This window comes from Panicum virgatum, chromosome 9N, assembly GCF_016808335.1.
Source record: "Panicum virgatum strain AP13 chromosome 9N, P.virgatum_v5, whole genome shotgun sequence".
Classification (NCBI taxonomy): Eukaryota; Viridiplantae; Streptophyta; class Magnoliopsida; order Poales; family Poaceae; genus Panicum; species Panicum virgatum.
In genome coordinates, this window is record NC_053153.1 from 26,235,310 (window position 1) to 26,252,682 (window position 17,373).

Here is a 17,373-nt window from a genome sequence, read left to right on the forward strand (position 1 = left end):
AGCGGCACGTGATACTGTTAGCAATACGCAGAGCAACTCCAACAAATTGGTTTTCCCATTTTCTCTTTTTCATCTTATATGGGAATCCTCAATCACAATTTTAGTTTATTGGGGAGATGTGCTCTAGCAGATTGATTTTTCTATTTCCTCTTTAATTCATGAGTGACCAGGATCTTCTCATACATGTGCATGTGGATCTTGTGGCTAGAAAAGAATGGATAGAAAAAGAGAAAGTGGAATTCCCCCTTTAAAAGGGGAGAAGGGAGGAAAATAAAGGGGAAAGGGAAAAAGAAAATTCAATCTGTTGGAGCTAAATTTTTCCCCTAAATTCCTTTTATGGCTAAAAAGTGAAGAAAAAAATCAATTTGTTGGAGTTGCTCATCCTTTGTGAATCTTAAGCCTTACGGAGATCATCTAGATGTAATTTTTTTCCCTCGACTCCACCGCACTCGGCAAAGATATCATACTATAGTGCCAGAGCAATTAGAAAAACCTCGAGAAGAACGAGGCGCAGCCAATGATCAATTCCCGATTTCTCATTGTCTGCTTTCGCATCTGGTCCTGGATTCCCCCCTGGAAAGGCATCACGGCATTCGCCTTCCAAAGTTGCAATCGCCTGCCGTCAGAATCAGATGAACACTAGAACTACTAGTACTACCAGTAATACTCCTATATCAGCATCAAAATCGAGGAGGATTTGTGGACGCGACGCGAAAATGCAGATGCACCTACGCGGTCGTGTCAATCAGTTGCAGTCGGAAAAGCAGAGGAGTTTCCGGAGCAGAGCACGACGGCCTTCATCACGCCGCCGGCCCAGGCCCGCCGCCCCTCGCCCGCTTCCGGAACCCGCCGAAGAACCCGTCGTCGTCGCCGCCTCGCACCACCATCTGAGGCGCGTCCTCCTCCGCCGAAGCCGCAGCCTCGTCCTTGGCTGCTTGGGGCAGGAGGACGCCGCCGCCGCGGTGCTGCTGCAGCAGCTGCTGCTTGTGCTTCTTGGGCCTGCGCTTGCGCTTGCGTGTGGACCACGCGATGTGGCGGTCGCAGAACAGGTACCCCGGCACCGCCGCGCCCTTGCAGCGCCACCGCTTCCCGTCGTTCCGGCTGCACCGGGCGCCGGCGTCCTGCGGCTGCGGTTCCGGCTTCGGCACGTCGTCGTCCATTGCGCTGCTGCGTGGGAAGGCGCGGGGGAAAGAAAAAGCGATTTCTCAGCTACCCGGCCCACCCCAAGATCTCGAAAGGACAGACACCTGAACAGAGGAGAAGGGGGTGGCTTCAGTCCACACGCACCTGCCGTCGGACGCGGCGGCGGGGACCCGGCCGCCGTCTCCTTCTTGGACGCGGACCCCGGCGACCAGGATCACCCGCTTCTCCTCCACCTCTTCCTCCTCCTCACGGGATCCCTCCTGCGGCAGGAACGGCAGCCAAAAGGGTGAGGCGAGCACGGCAGGAAGTTGGACGACGATCACACACCACCCGCATAACCAGGCTCGGGTGACGAGCGGGATCCCGAGCCCCAAGAGCCGATTGGGAACCAGCACACGTCAACGCTCGCAATGAATCCCCCCTCGCGCCGGCGCGTGCGGTGGAGATGCACGGCCACGGGGCGGCAGTAGCAGGTAGCGGTAGCAGCCGGCGTCTCACCTCGGGCAGCTGCTGCAGCAGCGGCGGAGGAGGACGCGGCGGCGAGGCGGCGAGCGCCGGCGCGGGCCCCGGGTCTGCGGCCCTGGCCGGGGTGCGCTTCCGGATCCTCATGGCCCCCCACCCCGGGCTGGCGGCCCCGGCGCTCCCGCTGCGCTCCGGAGATCGCGCCCGCTGGCCGCTGCTCCCTTGTCCCAGCCCTCCCCTTTCCCTTTCCCTCCGTCTCTGTTCCCCCCACGCGTCTCGCAGGGCTTGGCCGCTCGATCTGCCGCACTACTAGCCCCTGCCCGGTAGACGAGACCGTCCGCGCGGACCCTTTTCTTTCCCCGTCCAGACTCGAGGCAGGCAGGTGGAAATTTCCCCGATCTGTCCCTCGGTTGGGCGCCCCCGTCGCCGTCGGATCTTTCCCGCGGGCTCCGGCCGTGCCGTGCGCGTGCGGGCTGCGGCGAGGCGGCCGGCGAGGGGGCGCGGAATGTTCCGTCGGGCCGCGGCGGCAGAGAGGATCTGGGAGTGGAGGGAGGAGAGCCGAAGAGGACTGGTCGTGCGGGAGAGGGCGCGAGCGACCCGAGTCGTCGGTTGCTGGCTTGCTGCTGCTGGCTTGCGGCACAGCGTTCCAGTCGGTGAACGTGTACGTGACCGTTTGGTGATTCTGTTGCCGGGGGACCGGCTTGGCGGCCGCCTTCCCCCCTCTTTTTTCTCACCCCTCTGCCTTTCCCGGGGAACGGTCTGTCTGGTTGAATCCGGGACAATACACACTGAATTGGGACTGATGAAAAGAAAGAAAAAAAAAGTACAGCACCGAAATCTTGTGGAGGGATGCCTTTCCTCCTCGTTTGGGTGTAGACAGTGGGAACCGGTCCGGTTTGACCGGTTACCGGTCCGGACCGGTTCCGGTTTCGGCCGGTACCCAACCAGCCAAAATTTAAAATTTAAATTTAAATTCAAAAAATGAAAATTTTTTAAAAAATTTCTTAAAATACTTCAAGTTGCGATTAATCTAATGGTATCAAATTTTCTCAAAAATTTGTTCATTTTGTATAGTTTGCGGGGATTTAAAGTTAAATCAAAAAAGAAAAAGAAAAAAAATGGGCCGGCCCATTAAGTCAAACCGGCCGGTAAACCGGTTGCACGGGAGCTTTTGAATTTGGATTTGAATTCAAACCGGCCAGTAAACCGATCAAACCGGCCGGTAAACCGGTCGAAACCGGTTGCACGAGAGCTTTTGAATTTCTTTGAATTTGGATTTGAATTCAACCGGTTCCGACCGGTAATCGGTCAAACCGGTCCGGTAAACCGAAACCGGAGCCCGGCGGTTACCGGTTACCGGTCGGGAAATAAAACGGTGGGTGTAGCGCGAACCATACGTGCGATACAAAAGAACGATACATGCGCGGCGTGGCCCGTCCGTACCACCGCAAGCGTACGCGGGAGCGCGGCGGCCGCGACCGGGCATCTCAGACCCCGGCGTCCAGGCGCGCGGCGCCGACCGTCGCGTGGCCCTCGAGGACGCGCTGGTCGGCGCAGCCGCCGCTTCGCCCGCCTGTACAGCGCCGCCAGCCGCCGCCGGAGGCGCAGCGGCCTCCCCGGGAACCTGCGCCGCGGCCTGCCGTCGCCGCCGAGCCTGGCCACCGCCATCTTCCTCCTCCCCACGCCCTTCCCTGGCAGCGCCGTCCACGGCGCGCGGCGCGGGACGACGTTGCCGCCGGATACCATTTGCCGCAGGGCCTCCCTCATGTCCTCCGATCCGCACACGAGGCCGCGGCTCCCTTGCTACTTGCTAGTGTTGGGCATTTAAGGGCTCTCGTTTTTCTCTTCTTTTTGGATGATTGCGTCAGCGGTCAGGTGACGAGATAATGCTAGCCAATCATGGAAATTGGGATTAGCGGGTTGATTCGTGGGTCGATGTCGAGGTGGTTTGGCTGCGGAGGTCAGCTGCGCTCTGTTACTGACAGCAACTGTGCATCGCTGCATGAATCATACATGCACCAGTGTGAGACAGGTTTCATCAGATCATGTTCTGAACCTCTGCTACTTGAGCTGAGCAGATGCTTCGTTTTCTCTGGGAGGATCGATAGTGTACGGTCAAGATCGCTCGAAAGTACATCTCGAAGCCCACCGGAGACGGACAGGCTGGGCTTTGCCGCTGCGTCACGGCATAGTGGGCCGGGCTCGCTTCGCGGTTTGGGTAGCCCACGATTCGATTTTATCGCACGCTGGAGCCGCCTTTAAGCCAAACCCGATAGCGATGCGCCACCGCGTCGTTCCGCCGCCGGGCCACCCACATCGCCGCGAGCGCCATCCTGCTCCCCGGCGGCGGCAGCACGGGCGGCCCCGGCGACTGGAAGCTCCCCTTCACCCCGCCCCCGATGGCGCCGCCGGGCCTGCTCTACCAGCCCTTCCACCCGCCGCCGTCCCCGCTGCCGCCCAGCTACCGCACCCTCGACCTCACCCAGCGCCTCGAGGTCCTCCGCGACCGCATGGGCCGGTGGTACGAGTACGCGCCCCTCATCGCCGCGCTCTCCCGCAACGGCTTCACCCCGTCCTCCATCCAGGAGGCCACCGGCATCTCCGGCGTCGAGCAGAACTGCCTCGTCGTCGCGTCGCAGGTGCGCGACTCGCTCCTCAGCGAGACCGCCGCCTTCCCGCCCGACCTGCTCCCCTACTTCGACTCCCTGGGCGGGCCCGAGCTGCTGTACGAGCTCCGCTTCCTCAACGCAAATGAACTGGTTCAACAAGTTAAAAGTATTTGATTAATCCGTCATTTTCAGTAGTAAAGCTAATATACATGCACTTTAGAAATCAACAAATATTTTGGGAAAGAAAAAAAATCGGAAGAAAAAAATTGATAGAATGAACACGCCGAACACATCAGCTCTATCTTCTGTTGGGCCGCTAGATTGCTCGAGTGGCCTGTGACCCTGCCGAAATGTCTCCTGTGCTCTTTGTCTGGCCGGTGGGGCTGCACAACAGCACGCACAGACACAGAGGTGCTCATGCAGATAGACCAACAGTCCAACAGGTAACGTCTAGTAGCTCTCAAGTTTAGTCCCACCTCGTCACGGAGCAAAGAGTAGCTCAAATGTGCTATAAAAACAAGCCAGACCACCTGGACAATGCATAAGCGGCCGCGCTGGGCTGGCAGCTTCGTGGGCCTGTGGGCTGCAAGTGCTCGCAGGATAGATGCAAATATAAAAACGGGAATACATACGGGAAAATTCCCGTTAAAATGTGGTAACCGAAAATTCGGTCAGGAAATTACCCAAACCGCTCCCGTTCCTGAATTCGCCGGATTTTCATGTATATTTTCCTGATTTCGTTTTCCCCTGTAATTACGGTATTTGATTGGTATATACGATATATGGTTTCGGTCGGTATGGAATTTTTCTGTTCCTAATTCATCCCTAGGCATCACCACTGCCGCCGAGGTGTTGATCATCGTCCGGCCGCCAGTGGCGGACACAGTGGGTGGGCCAAGGCATACCTAAATTTTCAGTCTAAGGCCTAGGAAAAAAATTCATAGCCCAGCTCTCCGGCTACGGGGACGACTCCGCTTCTTGGTGGTTGCGTCGTCCGCCGTCCGCGGCGTCTCCGGCTCTCCGCGGGATTGGCCAGAGGCGAGCACATTGGACGCGGCCTCCGTCCTCGGCGTCCGGCCCTCCACGGCTCCGCCCATTTGCCCGACGCCGCCACGCCAGACACCCTGCAGCAGCCGCATCTGCATCGACGTTGCAGCACGCCGCCGTTGTTTAGCTTGGCTGTGTGGCGCCGGTGGGCCGGCGGGCGGCGGCACTCCCTTCTCACCGTCGCCACAAGCACGACCTCTTCCCTCCACGGCTCCACCCCTCCAGGCTCGAGCTCCACATATTTTCTTTGAGGTGGATGAAGATGATATAATTGAGAGTTTCATGAGTTCTAGAAACCGTAGGCCAGACAAGAAGTAGCATGGTAATAATCTGTTAACTTTCCTATGTAAGTTTCTTTTTCATTTGAACTTAATATGTTTGAACCATTCGCATTATAATTTACGGAACCTTGGTACTTAATTGTTGAATTTAAGATATGCAATGTTATTTACCGAATTTTAAGAGTTTTTTACTGAATTATATAAGATAATATACCGTTTATATATGGACAATATACCGAATTGCAAGTGAAAAATATCACGGCATACCCTTTACTCAAATCCTAGGTACGCCACTGCCGGCCGCCCAGGGACGAGGACGACATGATCAGCGATGAGTGGGACTGATCTGGAGGGGTTTAGGAAGGGTTTCGGAGATGTTAATCAATTTCTTCATTGGTTAAGTTTTCCCCCTCCTCTTCAGTCTTCACACGTACAGTTGATGAATAAGAGGAACGAATTGCCTCCTTGCTCTGGTACATGTCATATAGGAACATTCTGTAGTCCCTTAGCCTTGCATTGCTGGCTATTGTTATCTCTCAATTTTTTTTTGTGGATATTCTCTCATTATATTAGCTAAATATAATATGATCATATACACTCATATTACATACTGAAAATATGTTTTTACCTGTGTTACAGTACTCTGCAAAACCTTAGCCCAATAGCCAAATGAAACAACATGCTGGTACAAGGCGTAGACATCTAAATTTTCAGTCAGGACTCAGGACATAGCCAGGGTTACGCTCTCGATCATAACTTTGGGTCAGAGAAAGCAGCCATCTTCAAAGGCCGTCAGCGGCAACCGAAGGGGTGAAAGTTACAGGTCCTCTTATATAGGTCATGTTCGCTGTGCTGGTGCTGGAGACTGTTGCTGGAGTGGTGTGAGAGAAAAACACTGTTGGCTGGCTAGTGGCTGGAGGCTGCTGCTGGAGTGGTGTGAGAGGAAAACACTACTGGCTGGCTGGAGGCTGCTGGAGCAGAACAGAGTCATAGTGTTAAGATATCCCAGTGACCACCAACTAGGCAAATGATGCAGCATCAAATTGACCTCACCTCGTCTTTGATTTTGAGGTCTCCTTCACTGTTGGACTGTCTGCCTCTTATGGATGGGTTGGTTCTTCATGCCCAGGAAGACAGAAGGTGCCCAGTAAGCGCCCAATTCTACATTCATCAGAGACTATTACGGATCAATGCAATTTGGGCTTGCTCACCCTCAAGTGTGACTTTAAATTGCGCGCAAACATAAAAAAGTAGGAGTTTGCTGCGCCGTCTGTGCCAACCTGATGAAGAGCTGTGGAAATATATCACTCTCAATGCCAGGTGATGAAACTGTACATAATATATTTGATAGATTCGAGGTTAAACAACTGCAAGGAGAAAATGAATTTATCAGGGCAATAATCATGATATATATAACATTTGTGAAGATTAATAATGTGAGTTACACAAATCATACAAGAGAAGGCCCGTGGAGGATGTAACTAGAGTTAAGCAATTCAATGAGTCTATTCAATGAGTCTAAGCCATATACTAAGGTAATACTTTCACAGCAGTCTCCAAGGATACTCCAAGGAAAAAAATTATCATTTGAATCGTTTCAGTTATTGGTAGATTCTTCAGAAGACACATTATTGTTCTACCTTACAAATGCACGGTACTCGGAGCCCAAACAAGCAAAAAGGAGAAGGGAGATCACATAATTATAGAGAGGGCCTCGACTCCAATACACAGATGATTTTGGTAGTATTGATGGAGATGATAGGTAAATGAAAATAAAAGAGCATATCCAGTTTCAATTCAATGTGCCTCTATAAGTATAAGCTCAATTTTTCTGTGTCATTACTTGCACAAGTTTTTTACTGGATTTACTGGTACAGGTGACACGTAATAGTAGGGAAATATAAAATGTACAGAAAATAAACAAATGTTGTGGTAAGCCAAGTATGTACCAAGACATAAGAATGTGTTCTATCAGATGAGCCTAACAAACTAACAAGTAACAACTACTGGACCAGTTATTAGTGACCCATGATTGCAGAGACAGATGAAATCCACCAAGATGACTGCAGAACAGCAGTTCAGGACCTGCAACATGAAGAAACAAATATGAGATTGATCATATCTCCATCTCATGGTATAATGCTCACAATTGGATGCAGTTTCTTCGAACACGCACATTAAGATACCTTGTTGCTAAAAACTAGCAAAAAGAGGACAAAAATGACATGTTACATAAACATTATACCTTTTCTTGTAAGGAAAACTGCTAGGATACGATGTACACTTTCCAGTGCCTTATGTGATATGGCCATTCTGTGATAGGCATAAACAGAGAGGCTGTGATACTTCATAACTGTAATATAGACCTTATTTTTGTAATACGGGTTTAAGCCTGAGCAATCCACATAATATTGTCAATCATTCTTTCCTCATTTGCAAGGTGGATGTATTACTCATCGAAAAATTTCAATTCAAGCATACACATTTTGCATCAACTTCATCCATGGGTTTGCATCATCAACAAGCCTCTGTGAATGTAGACACTGTATCAACTTTGTCACATGTTGAAGACTGGCAGATGTGGATAGAGAAGCCATGAGCTCATTCATTATGTTCTGAAAATTAGAGCTGCAGTTGCTCCTAATCCATTTTAGGTGCTTCATGACCATTTCTACTTCTCCAACATCTGTTAGATTCTTCAACAAGATGACATGTGAATTCAAATTATCAACATTAGATGGAACAGAACACATAATGCTCAATGCTGCTTTGAAATTACCTGCAAAATATTATGTCATACAAATTGTTCAACGAGATATAAAAAACAATCTGAGCAGCAGCCAAAACGTCATTTATACCTTTTTTGCAGAGTGCAAGGATAAACATATTCAGCACTGAACTAGCCACTTTAGCATCCTGTGTCAAAGATCTCTTAAAGATCTCCAGGGCCTGTTCATATTTATTTTCCTGGCACAGCATAGTGATGAGGGATGTGTATGTTGCATAATCTGGAGCCACTCCTTTTTGGAACATATGATCAAATAGCTGTTGGACCTCTTCACTTTCACCCATTTCTGTTAACTTTGTTATGAGTATATTGTATGTATGCAGATTTGGGCTACACCCACTGGTGAACATCTCATCCCACAACTTCTTGGCCGGCCTAAGAAGGTCATTTCTACATAGTGCTTCCATGAGAGCATTATACGACGAAATGTCAGGTTCTAGTCTCTTTCTTTTCACCTCCTTGAGCACATCATATGCCTCCCTAACCTTGCCAGCCTTGCCCAAGAATGACACAACCAAATTGTAGTCCCTTGCATTCTTACAATACCCTTTTTCCAGAAGCACCCTGAAAACTTCCCACATCTCGTCACCCTTCTTGCTCCTGCAAAGGTTCTCGCAAAGGTTCACAAGCACCTCAATGCTTGGAAACCTCCCCTTCCCCATCATGAACTTGCAGAACATGGCAGCACTATCAACATCAATGTCAGACACTGAACCGACCAAAACATTAAGCACATCATCATCAATCGGGAAATCGCCCAACACAACAGCCTCTGCCATCTCCTTCGCCTCTGTAACCAGCCTGTTGGACACCAACTCAAGCACACACTCCCTGTACTCAGCCTTCCTCGGCGCGACCCCGAGCTTCCTCTTTTGCTTCAAGATCAATCCTTCCTCCTCCACTCTCCCCGCCACCCTGAACTTCTCCGCCACTATCCTGTACGCCATGAAATCCGGCTTCCACCCGCGCAACCTCAACTCCTCCAAAGCACGCCAAGCACCCTCAATTCTCCCCTCCCTACACATACCGTCAATGACCATTGCTGCCACCACTGACCTGTTAATCCGGCTCCCCTGACGGCCCACCACATCCACCAGCCGCAGGACCCCGGCCAATCCGTCATCTTCCCTGCCCAAGGCCTTGACGAACACCCCGAACCCGACGGTGTCCAGCTCGACGGCCCCCGCGAGCATTCTGTCGAGCACATTGCGCGCGTGGGCGAGGGACCCGGCTGACGACGCGAGCGCGGCGAGCAGGGAGTTGCAGAGCGGCGCGGGGAGCGGGGAGGTGGGATCAGATTCCGGGAGGAGTCTGAAGTGCGCGAGGGCGTCCGGGAGGCGGCCGTGGCGGAGCAGCGCGGTGGCGGCGAGCGCGCGGGTGGCCGGGGGAAGCGGGAGCCGCGCGGCTCGGGCGCGGGAGAGCGCGGCGAGGAGGGAGGGGAGGTGCGGCGCGACGGACGCGAGGTGCGCGTGGAAGGCGTGCGGGCTGGAGGCGGGCGCCGCGGCGGCGGGAGAAGGGCAGGGCGTCGGGTTGTGGGGACGAGCGGAGATGGAGATGGCGCGCGCGGCGGTGAAGCGAGGGAGGAAGGCGGAGGGCTGTGGGCCCATCGTGGCAGTATGCAACTGAAGAATTGTTGCAAAACGACGGCGCTACGGGGATGATTGGTTTCCCGCATCAACCAGGCTCGCCGGGTGCCGTATCAACTTGTTTGGTTATCTGCACGAGGCCGTGGACCTGGCTCTACCGGTGCAAAAAACGTCCTCGAGCCTGGCTCTGGAGGAACGCCAAAATTGATCGTACGTGACGTGCCTGGCTGAGGCAATGCAGGTTGACCCGTAGGCAGACAAACGAAAGAAGCTGGATCTGCTGGTGAAGCAGCTAACCAATCAACTTCTCTGATTGACCTGCACGGGTGGAAACCTGAACCAAACAAAAGCCTGGTGCAGCGCCGGCCAGGATGGCGGGCGTGAGGCAGGCTGCCGAGAGCAGAGAACCAATCAGCCCTACGCGACTGGGGGTTGATTCTTCCACCACCTCGCTCTCCTTCGGCGAGGCTATTCAACGCGCGCGGCTGTCAGCCGAGGCGTTGCAGAAGTTCCCCCGCTCCTGTTCATCTTCTTCCTGAAGCCAGGGGAGAGGAAAGTGGCCGCCGGCGAGCCAGATGAGGGGGAGGGGGTGGCCGACGAGAGCTGGGAGGTGGGTGGGGCGGTGAGGTCGCCGGCGGCCGGGGTGGTGGCGGGAGGCGGCAGAGCTTATGATTCCAGGTTGTTAGGGGTGGGGGCTCCATGGTCACCGGACTTAGAGGAGGGCCCCGTGGCGGCGGCGGCCCGGCGACGGAGGCGGTTCGGTGGGCGGTGCCGGCAGCGGGGGCGAAGAGAAGACGGTGCGACGGTGGCTGGGCGGCACGGAGGCGATATTGGTTAGCGTGGCGGCTGTAGAGGGCGGCGGCGGTGGCGCCGCCGAAGCCAGGGGCGGTGAGGGCGCAACTTGCTTTTGCGATTGAACGGTTTCCAATCGCAGAATGCGATAAATAGACGCCCTCTCCTTCTCTCTCGGCTCTCGCTGCCACGATGGGGTCAAAATGGTATTTCACATATGAACTATATCTCACATAACCGACACTCTTTTGAGCATCAAAACCCCATAAAACTAGCACGTAACATTTGCATAAAGTGCCTAATTCACTGCATAATTGATGCATTTATAAATATACAAAAATGAAACAAGGAGTAAAGTTGGACCCCACAAACCCCTCGACAACGCACGAGAAGGTAATAAATGCACTAGCTTGATAGGACATGCAAACGCACCCCCTACCCGACAACTAAGGTAGGGGGTGCCGCCCACGAACCGGTGGGAGCACCCCCGATCAATTGGAACATCATGACACCATGACTGACATCCACGGTCGTGCCCCCTCCCCCCTACTGAGTCACCCTTCGCCGCTAGGCGTAGGGCAAGAAGGACGCACTGGGTTAGCACTTAGCAGGCCTCGCATCGTGGGAACGGGAGCAGTGATGGACGGCCGACCCTGTGTAACGAACATGGCCCCATTTAGGCCATTTCGAATGATTTTGGTGATCAAGTGACAACACAATCAATGGGACTAACGAGTTTGCAAGATCATATTTGTAGGATTCTTTAGATCCCTTGGATAGTGTCCAAGCAATATCCGAGACGTCCAATGCATCGTCGAGAAGAGATATCCAATGCACCGTCGAGACGGGATGTCCAATACACCGTCGAGACGAGGTGTCCAAATGACCGCTATGACGAGTTGGACAAGTGCAACAAAGAAACATAGAAAACTCAGTGAGTTCGGATAATCTGAATACCCCTTGGTCGGATAAACAGGACAATACACTCGGATTGTCCGACCCTTGAGAATGTGCGTCGGATTTTGAGTAGTAGCATTCTACAGAGAGCATGTGTTTCAAGGGCTGAAAATTGCCTATGGGATCGGATTTATCCGACGGTGAGAAAAAGAACGTCGGACAAAGGCTCGGGTGATTCTGCAGAGAGCATATTTTCTCGAGTTGAATTTATTGCTTCAGGATTGGATGATCTGACGCTGTCAAGGTGGACCGTCGGACTAATGGACAGGAGCAATGATCAGAGACGTTGGCTCAGAATTCAATTATGACGGTTGGTTCGGATGATCCGACGTATGGTTTGAAGACCGTCGGACAAACTGGTCAGACAAATGATGTTAGCAATTGGTTTGAAAGTTAACGGCTACCGTGGAGAATACAGTGGGGTCGGATGATCCGACGCCCTTGGTCAGGTACCGTTGGATTATCCGACGCTTACGCAGAAAAAGGCATAACGGCTACTCAACGGCTAATCTGAGTTGGTAGCCTATATAAGCGGCTCTCTCCGGCCATTTTGGAGTTGCTAGAGTTCAGATAGACCCTAGACACATTGAAGAACATCTCCAAGCCAACCAAAGAGCAAATTGATTACATCCTTAGGTTTAGTGCTAGTTTAGCTCTTGAGTGAGTGAGAGAGAAAGGATTGTGCCTTGTGCCTTGGTTCTAGGAGAGAACCACATCTTGTACTCGGTGTGTCGGCCCCTTGGAGTCTTGGTGGCTCGCCGGTAACATCATCGACCCTCCGACTTGGTGTGGAGCGGCGACGACATCTTTGTGCGGGGTACGTGGAGACCCTCACCCTTCTTGGTGACGCTCCTTAGTGGAACCCGGGGCTAAGGTGACCGTGATTGTGTTCACGAAAGAGACTTGGTGGCCGAGAAGCAATACTCTTTGTGAGTGCTTCAACAATATGGATGTAGGTGTTCCTTTGTGGCTAACCAAACCACGGGATAAATCCTCGTTGTAATGATCATCGGGGTGTCCGACCCTAGAGGGGGAGGGGGTGAATAGGGTCACTAATCGTTTTCTATCCTAGGGCTTAATCTATTTGCATAAGATAAACCTAACACGTCCTATACATGCTAGTTATGACTAAGGTTTATCTATGCTACTCTCTACTTACCCCTAAAAGACTTGCAACCTATAGCCAATCCTAATCAAACTAACTAGGAAAGTAAATGCACGCAAGATAGAGCAAATGCGGAAACGTAATACGGTAAGTAAAGAGGTAAGAGAGAGAATATACAAACTCCCGTGAAGACACAAAGACACACGATTTAAACGTGGTTCGGTTAGGACACGAAGTCCCTCCCTACGTCTACGGCCACTTGTCCCACACGAACAAGTGTGATGCCAAGTCTCTTCGCTTGATCACCGTCTTGCGTTTGCCACCAAGGCTTCCGGCAAGCAAAGGCTAAGTGGCGCCAAGTCACCAAGACAAGGCCACCGCCACCGTCTCTCTCAAAGAGTCACCAACGGCACCGTCTTCACTATTGGAGCTTCTCACCAAGTGGGGTCTCCTTCCCCACACAAAGTGTCATTGCCGCTCCACACCAAGTCGGAGGGTCACACGACGAGTACACAAGATGCTTGCCACAACAAGACTTTCTCTCAAGCTAGTTCTCTCAAGAACTAAGCCTAATCAAGCACTAAGCACTCTCATAAGTGTGCTTAAGCCTATATGATGTACAATGAAGCTCTAAGATGGTTGGAGATGATCTTTAACTCTTTTATGCTTCCATAGTCTACAGCAACCTCAAATGACTCGGCCTTGGGGGTATATATAGGCAGCCTAAGCAAATAAAGCCGTTGGAGAAAAGCTGCCAGAAAAACACTTAACGCCGGTTAATCCGACGCACCTCCAAAAGCTATCGTCGGTTCAACCGGTGATACTAAACTGCCCGCCTCAAAAACTAGCCATTACGTGTACGGGCAATCAACCGATGATGCGTCGGTTTAACCGGTGAGTGTAGTTGTCCTGTGAACTCTGAAAAACCAACTCTCTGGACAACTGCACCGACGTTCACCAAGACCCAATCGTCGGTTCATCCGGTGTATAGACCTTGCCTCAGCTTCTGGGTCCATTGCACCGACGTATTCAACTTTCCTAACGTCGGTTCAATCGGTGAAACCAGAATTCCTGGTGTGCTCCAAGTCAATGCACCGACGTATGTAATTTTCTCAGCGTTGGTTCAACCGGTGATACTAAAATATCTCTGTCTTGATTTCTTTGACTTGGATTTCTTCACGGTCTCTTCAATTCTTGTCCTTTGGACCGAAGAGGTTTCAGGGCGCTGCCCTGAGACCCGCGAGGGGTGGCTCCCCCTCGACCCCCGTCCGCACCGTAGGGGCGGCCCTTCGGGCTTAGCTACGCATATCTTCTCTTTGTCATCACTTGAACCTAAAAGCCTAAGAATGGTCATCTTAACAATCATATTAGTCCAAGTGTTGTATTGTCTATATCAATCACCAAAACATTATATTGAAATATGGCATGAGAGACCATTTTCGTTACACTTGTGTCAAACAGTTTGTTTTCTCTCATCCCTCCTTTAAGCTTCCGCATTTACTCATTGCAATCTTGTGTGTCTTTACTTTCATAGAGTAGAATCTTGATAGGATTGGCCATATGTTGTATAATTTTTTTGGGATGAGGGTTTTTATAATAGAAGAACACTAGTTGCACATCTAGATAGTATGACTTAGTTTATTTTATGTGCAAATAGTTGGAGCTTGAGGTTAAGATTTTTAGTTTGCCTAATTCATCTCCTCTTTCTCTTAGTCTACGAGCACCCGATTTCTTTTAGCTCGCAAAGGAGGATGACCTTGCCGCCCCCGACGGACTTGGACGGGCATGTTGCAACTTGCAAGGCAAGTATGACGATACCACGTCCTGCCACAGGGATGATGGACAGGACCAAAGGCCATGTCATGTGGCGTTGTAGATTGTGCGAATAGAACTTGGTTCCCGAATGCGATAGAGAGCAGCTGGCCGAGGGCCCCGACAGGACACGTGTAGCACTTCCGACCTTTTCACCAGGATGTCAACCATGGGGTGAGGCATCTCTTCTTCTCGCAATGTAGCACAACCCACCGAGATATGTGAGGTGAAGTTGGGCCTTCTCTCTCTATGTTTTGCACAATCTGAACACACATTCTAACTCACTTGCAAGCGCTCCCGGTTGTAAGCACTCAGTACTCAAACGCAAGAACACGAAGCATGCCAACCCCATACTAAACATAGGGCGATGGCCAGCGCCGATCTAAATCTCTTACTTCTAACTGTTAGTCATTAAGCTAAGAAGAAGCATGGCGCAAATTTACTAGCCGGTGAACAAAATACCGACAATGCTCGCCCGAGTCTCTGATAACGACTCGCCCTGCCCCAAACGAAGAACCATGCACTGGAATTGGCCTTAGGTTGTACTCCCTCCATTCCAAAATAATGTAGGTCGTGTTGGCAAATGTAGATACATAGTTTTTGTTATGCATCTACATATACGCTATGTCTAGGTATGTAGCAAAACCTATGAATCTAAATTTGCCAAACCGACCTATAATTTGGAACGAAGAGAATATATATGTAATCCAGTAGCAGCCTATAAGGATATCTCCAAAAGACTAGGTATATTCCTAGCTAAAAATAGATTCCTAAACTAAGGGGTAAACCAACAACCTAACTAAAACTGGACTCTTCATATTCAAAAAGAGGCCACGTCATCTCCCGAAGTGTTGCTGCGCCGCCCCCTCATGATTTGGTGCGCCGCTGCGCCTCGCAATTCATCTCCGACGTCGCGGCGCCGGCGACTCGCCCTCTCTGACGCTGCAACACAGAAAGAAACTGATGAATTGTATTGATTTCAGTTAAGGGATCAAGTATTAACAATCCCTAATCACCACTAGTGTTCCCGGATCAGCTAACAACATGAGTTTATAGGGCGCCACTAGATTCTCTAAGACCATAACAGGAACCTACAACCACAAGGTGGGTGTGCAGAGCACAGATCTGGAGCTGGAAGTTGCAGAAATTCTCGGGGCACGACCGCACGAGAATGCGGAGGAGGGCGCTGCTGGAGATGGCGGGAAAGAGGAGGAGGGCACGCGGGAGATGGCGGGAGGACGGCGAGGGCTTCGCCCTCAACAAATTTGGCTAGCGAGGCCGTACAAATAACGAGTGTGATGGTGAGGAGAGGTGCAGGCTAATTTACGGTGACCCATCAGTTTCTGTCAGTATGGTCAATTTCCGACAACTACAATCATACCCTTTTTGATATATATGCACCCACCAAATTCATTCTCTTTTTAGGAAATATTTGTGGTTTTCTAACAAAATTTTTTGGAGAAACTTTTTAAGGAAATATTTGGAGAGAACCGGAAAACTTTAATGAGAAAAAATTGAAAGAGAAAATTTTAAGAAAAACTAAAAAATTCGGAAAAAACTTTTACATCCAATATAAAAAAGTGTTCACTGAAACTTTTGTAGCAAAAAAATACGATTTTTTTTTGCAAATTGTTTTGTAAAAAACTTTTGCCGCAGAAATAGAAAAATATTGCAAATGTTTCATGAAAAACTTTTACATAAAAAATAGAATAAAAAATCAAAACGTCGCTTCATCTGGGGTGGTCGCCGTCGCTCCCCTCGGGGAGCGCACCGCTGCCGCTGGGGAGCTCGCCCACCGCTGCTCCCCTAGGGAGCGCATCGCCGCCGTCGCGGAGCTTGCTCAAAGAAGGGTCATCACCTTCCTCCTGGGGAGCGCGTCGCCGCCAGAGAGCTCTCCCGCTGCCTGCCCCTCCGCCGACTCTGAGGAAAGGGGATTGTGATGAGGAAAGAGACGAAGGAGGAAGGGGAGGGAATGAGACGGAGAAAAAGAATGGAGAAGGGCTGGATGAGGATGGCTGGACAGGAGAAGATAATGATTGGTTGTGGACCCCACACATATGAATCGGCTCTGTGCCTTTACGGATCCCGAGCGGTGGAATTGACCGTGAGTTCCCAAACGACCAATCACCTTAGAACCAGGATTGGGAGAGGTGCAAGCCAAGTCTGTTGGAACCCTTTTTCACCACCTAATTTTTATTTTTATCTGTCTAGATTTTTTACCTAGTCCTTTAGAGATGCTCTAGTAGGCTATGTTACACAGATACCGGTATGGGTATCGAATACGATACGTATCGTGAATACACACTTTTCCAAAAAATACTGATACGGGATACAGCTAGGATAATTAATAATTATATATAAATTTCATATGGATATTCAACAACAGATAGGGTTCACATATAATTTATCATTTTGTGCCATCTCGTACTACCAAAACAACAAAAGAAAGGAGAAAATGGGGGCATTGATTCCGAGCACTAGAGCAGAAGGCGCAAAACATGGCGAGGGATAGCTGCCCAGGGAAGAACTTACTTGTTTTGAAGGGAGGGTCTCGCCGACCACCGATGTGGATCCAGAGAGCGATAGGAGAAGGTCGGGAGGTCGGGCGAGAGGGAAAAACACAAGCACAACATTAAGACGGCTGCTGCTAAATCACAAAGGGGAGTAGTAGTCTCAAGTCTAGTCTAGAGTGGACTAATTGGGTTGATTACTGCTTTGGACCGTATCCCATCTCGCTGAACGCTTCGCGACAGACGCGCTTATTCCTATCGCAGTCGCGGACAGAGTTTAT

The 17,373-nt window shown here is 50.9% G+C and overlaps 3 protein-coding genes across 6 annotated transcripts; 1 reads left to right on the forward strand and 2 right to left on the reverse strand.

Annotated features, from left to right (window-relative positions):
- Window positions 1-424: 424 nt before the first annotated feature.
- Window positions 425-2,194, reverse strand: LOC120687260 (growth-regulating factor 3-like). Of its 2 annotated transcripts, none has more exons than XM_039969246.1 (3): window positions 1,642-2,194; window positions 1,288-1,403; window positions 425-1,164 (listed from the first exon to the last, which is right to left on the reverse strand). In XM_039969246.1, the coding sequence occupies exons 1-3, from the start codon at window positions 1,750-1,752 to the stop codon at window positions 801-803; spliced, it is 591 nt and encodes a 196-aa protein (XP_039825180.1). In that variant the 5' UTR covers window positions 1,753-2,194; the 3' UTR covers window positions 425-800. The 2 variants fall into 2 exon arrangements, with proteins under 2 accessions (XP_039825180.1, XP_039825179.1); XM_039969245.1 differs by having other exon boundaries at window positions 425-1,167; window positions 1,642-2,184.
- Window positions 2,195-3,024: 830 nt separating this feature from the next.
- Window positions 3,025-4,663, forward strand: LOC120688899 (rubisco accumulation factor 1, chloroplastic-like). The gene is made up of 2 exons (XM_039971251.1): window positions 3,025-3,180; window positions 3,882-4,663. Exons 1-2 carry the CDS (start codon window positions 3,025-3,027, stop codon window positions 4,386-4,388), a joined length of 663 nt encoding a protein of 220 aa, XP_039827185.1. The 3' UTR covers window positions 4,389-4,663.
- Window positions 4,664-6,111: 1,448 nt separating this feature from the next.
- LOC120690707 (pentatricopeptide repeat-containing protein At5g14080-like) lies at window positions 6,112-9,978 on the reverse strand. Of its 3 annotated transcripts, none has more exons than XM_039973474.1 (6): window positions 8,401-9,978; window positions 7,788-8,321; window positions 7,492-7,627; window positions 6,823-6,909; window positions 6,596-6,703; window positions 6,112-6,510 (listed from the first exon to the last, which is right to left on the reverse strand). In XM_039973474.1, exons 1-2 carry the CDS (start codon window positions 9,935-9,937, stop codon window positions 8,014-8,016), a joined length of 1,845 nt encoding a protein of 614 aa, XP_039829408.1. In that variant the 5' UTR covers window positions 9,938-9,978; the 3' UTR covers window positions 6,112-6,510; window positions 6,596-6,703; window positions 6,823-6,909; window positions 7,492-7,627; window positions 7,788-8,013. The 3 variants fall into 3 exon arrangements, with proteins under 3 accessions (XP_039829408.1, XP_039829409.1, XP_039829407.1); XM_039973475.1 differs by having other exon boundaries at window positions 6,112-6,513; XM_039973473.1 differs by having other exon boundaries at window positions 6,112-6,703.
- Window positions 9,979-17,373: the final 7,395 nt, after the last annotated feature.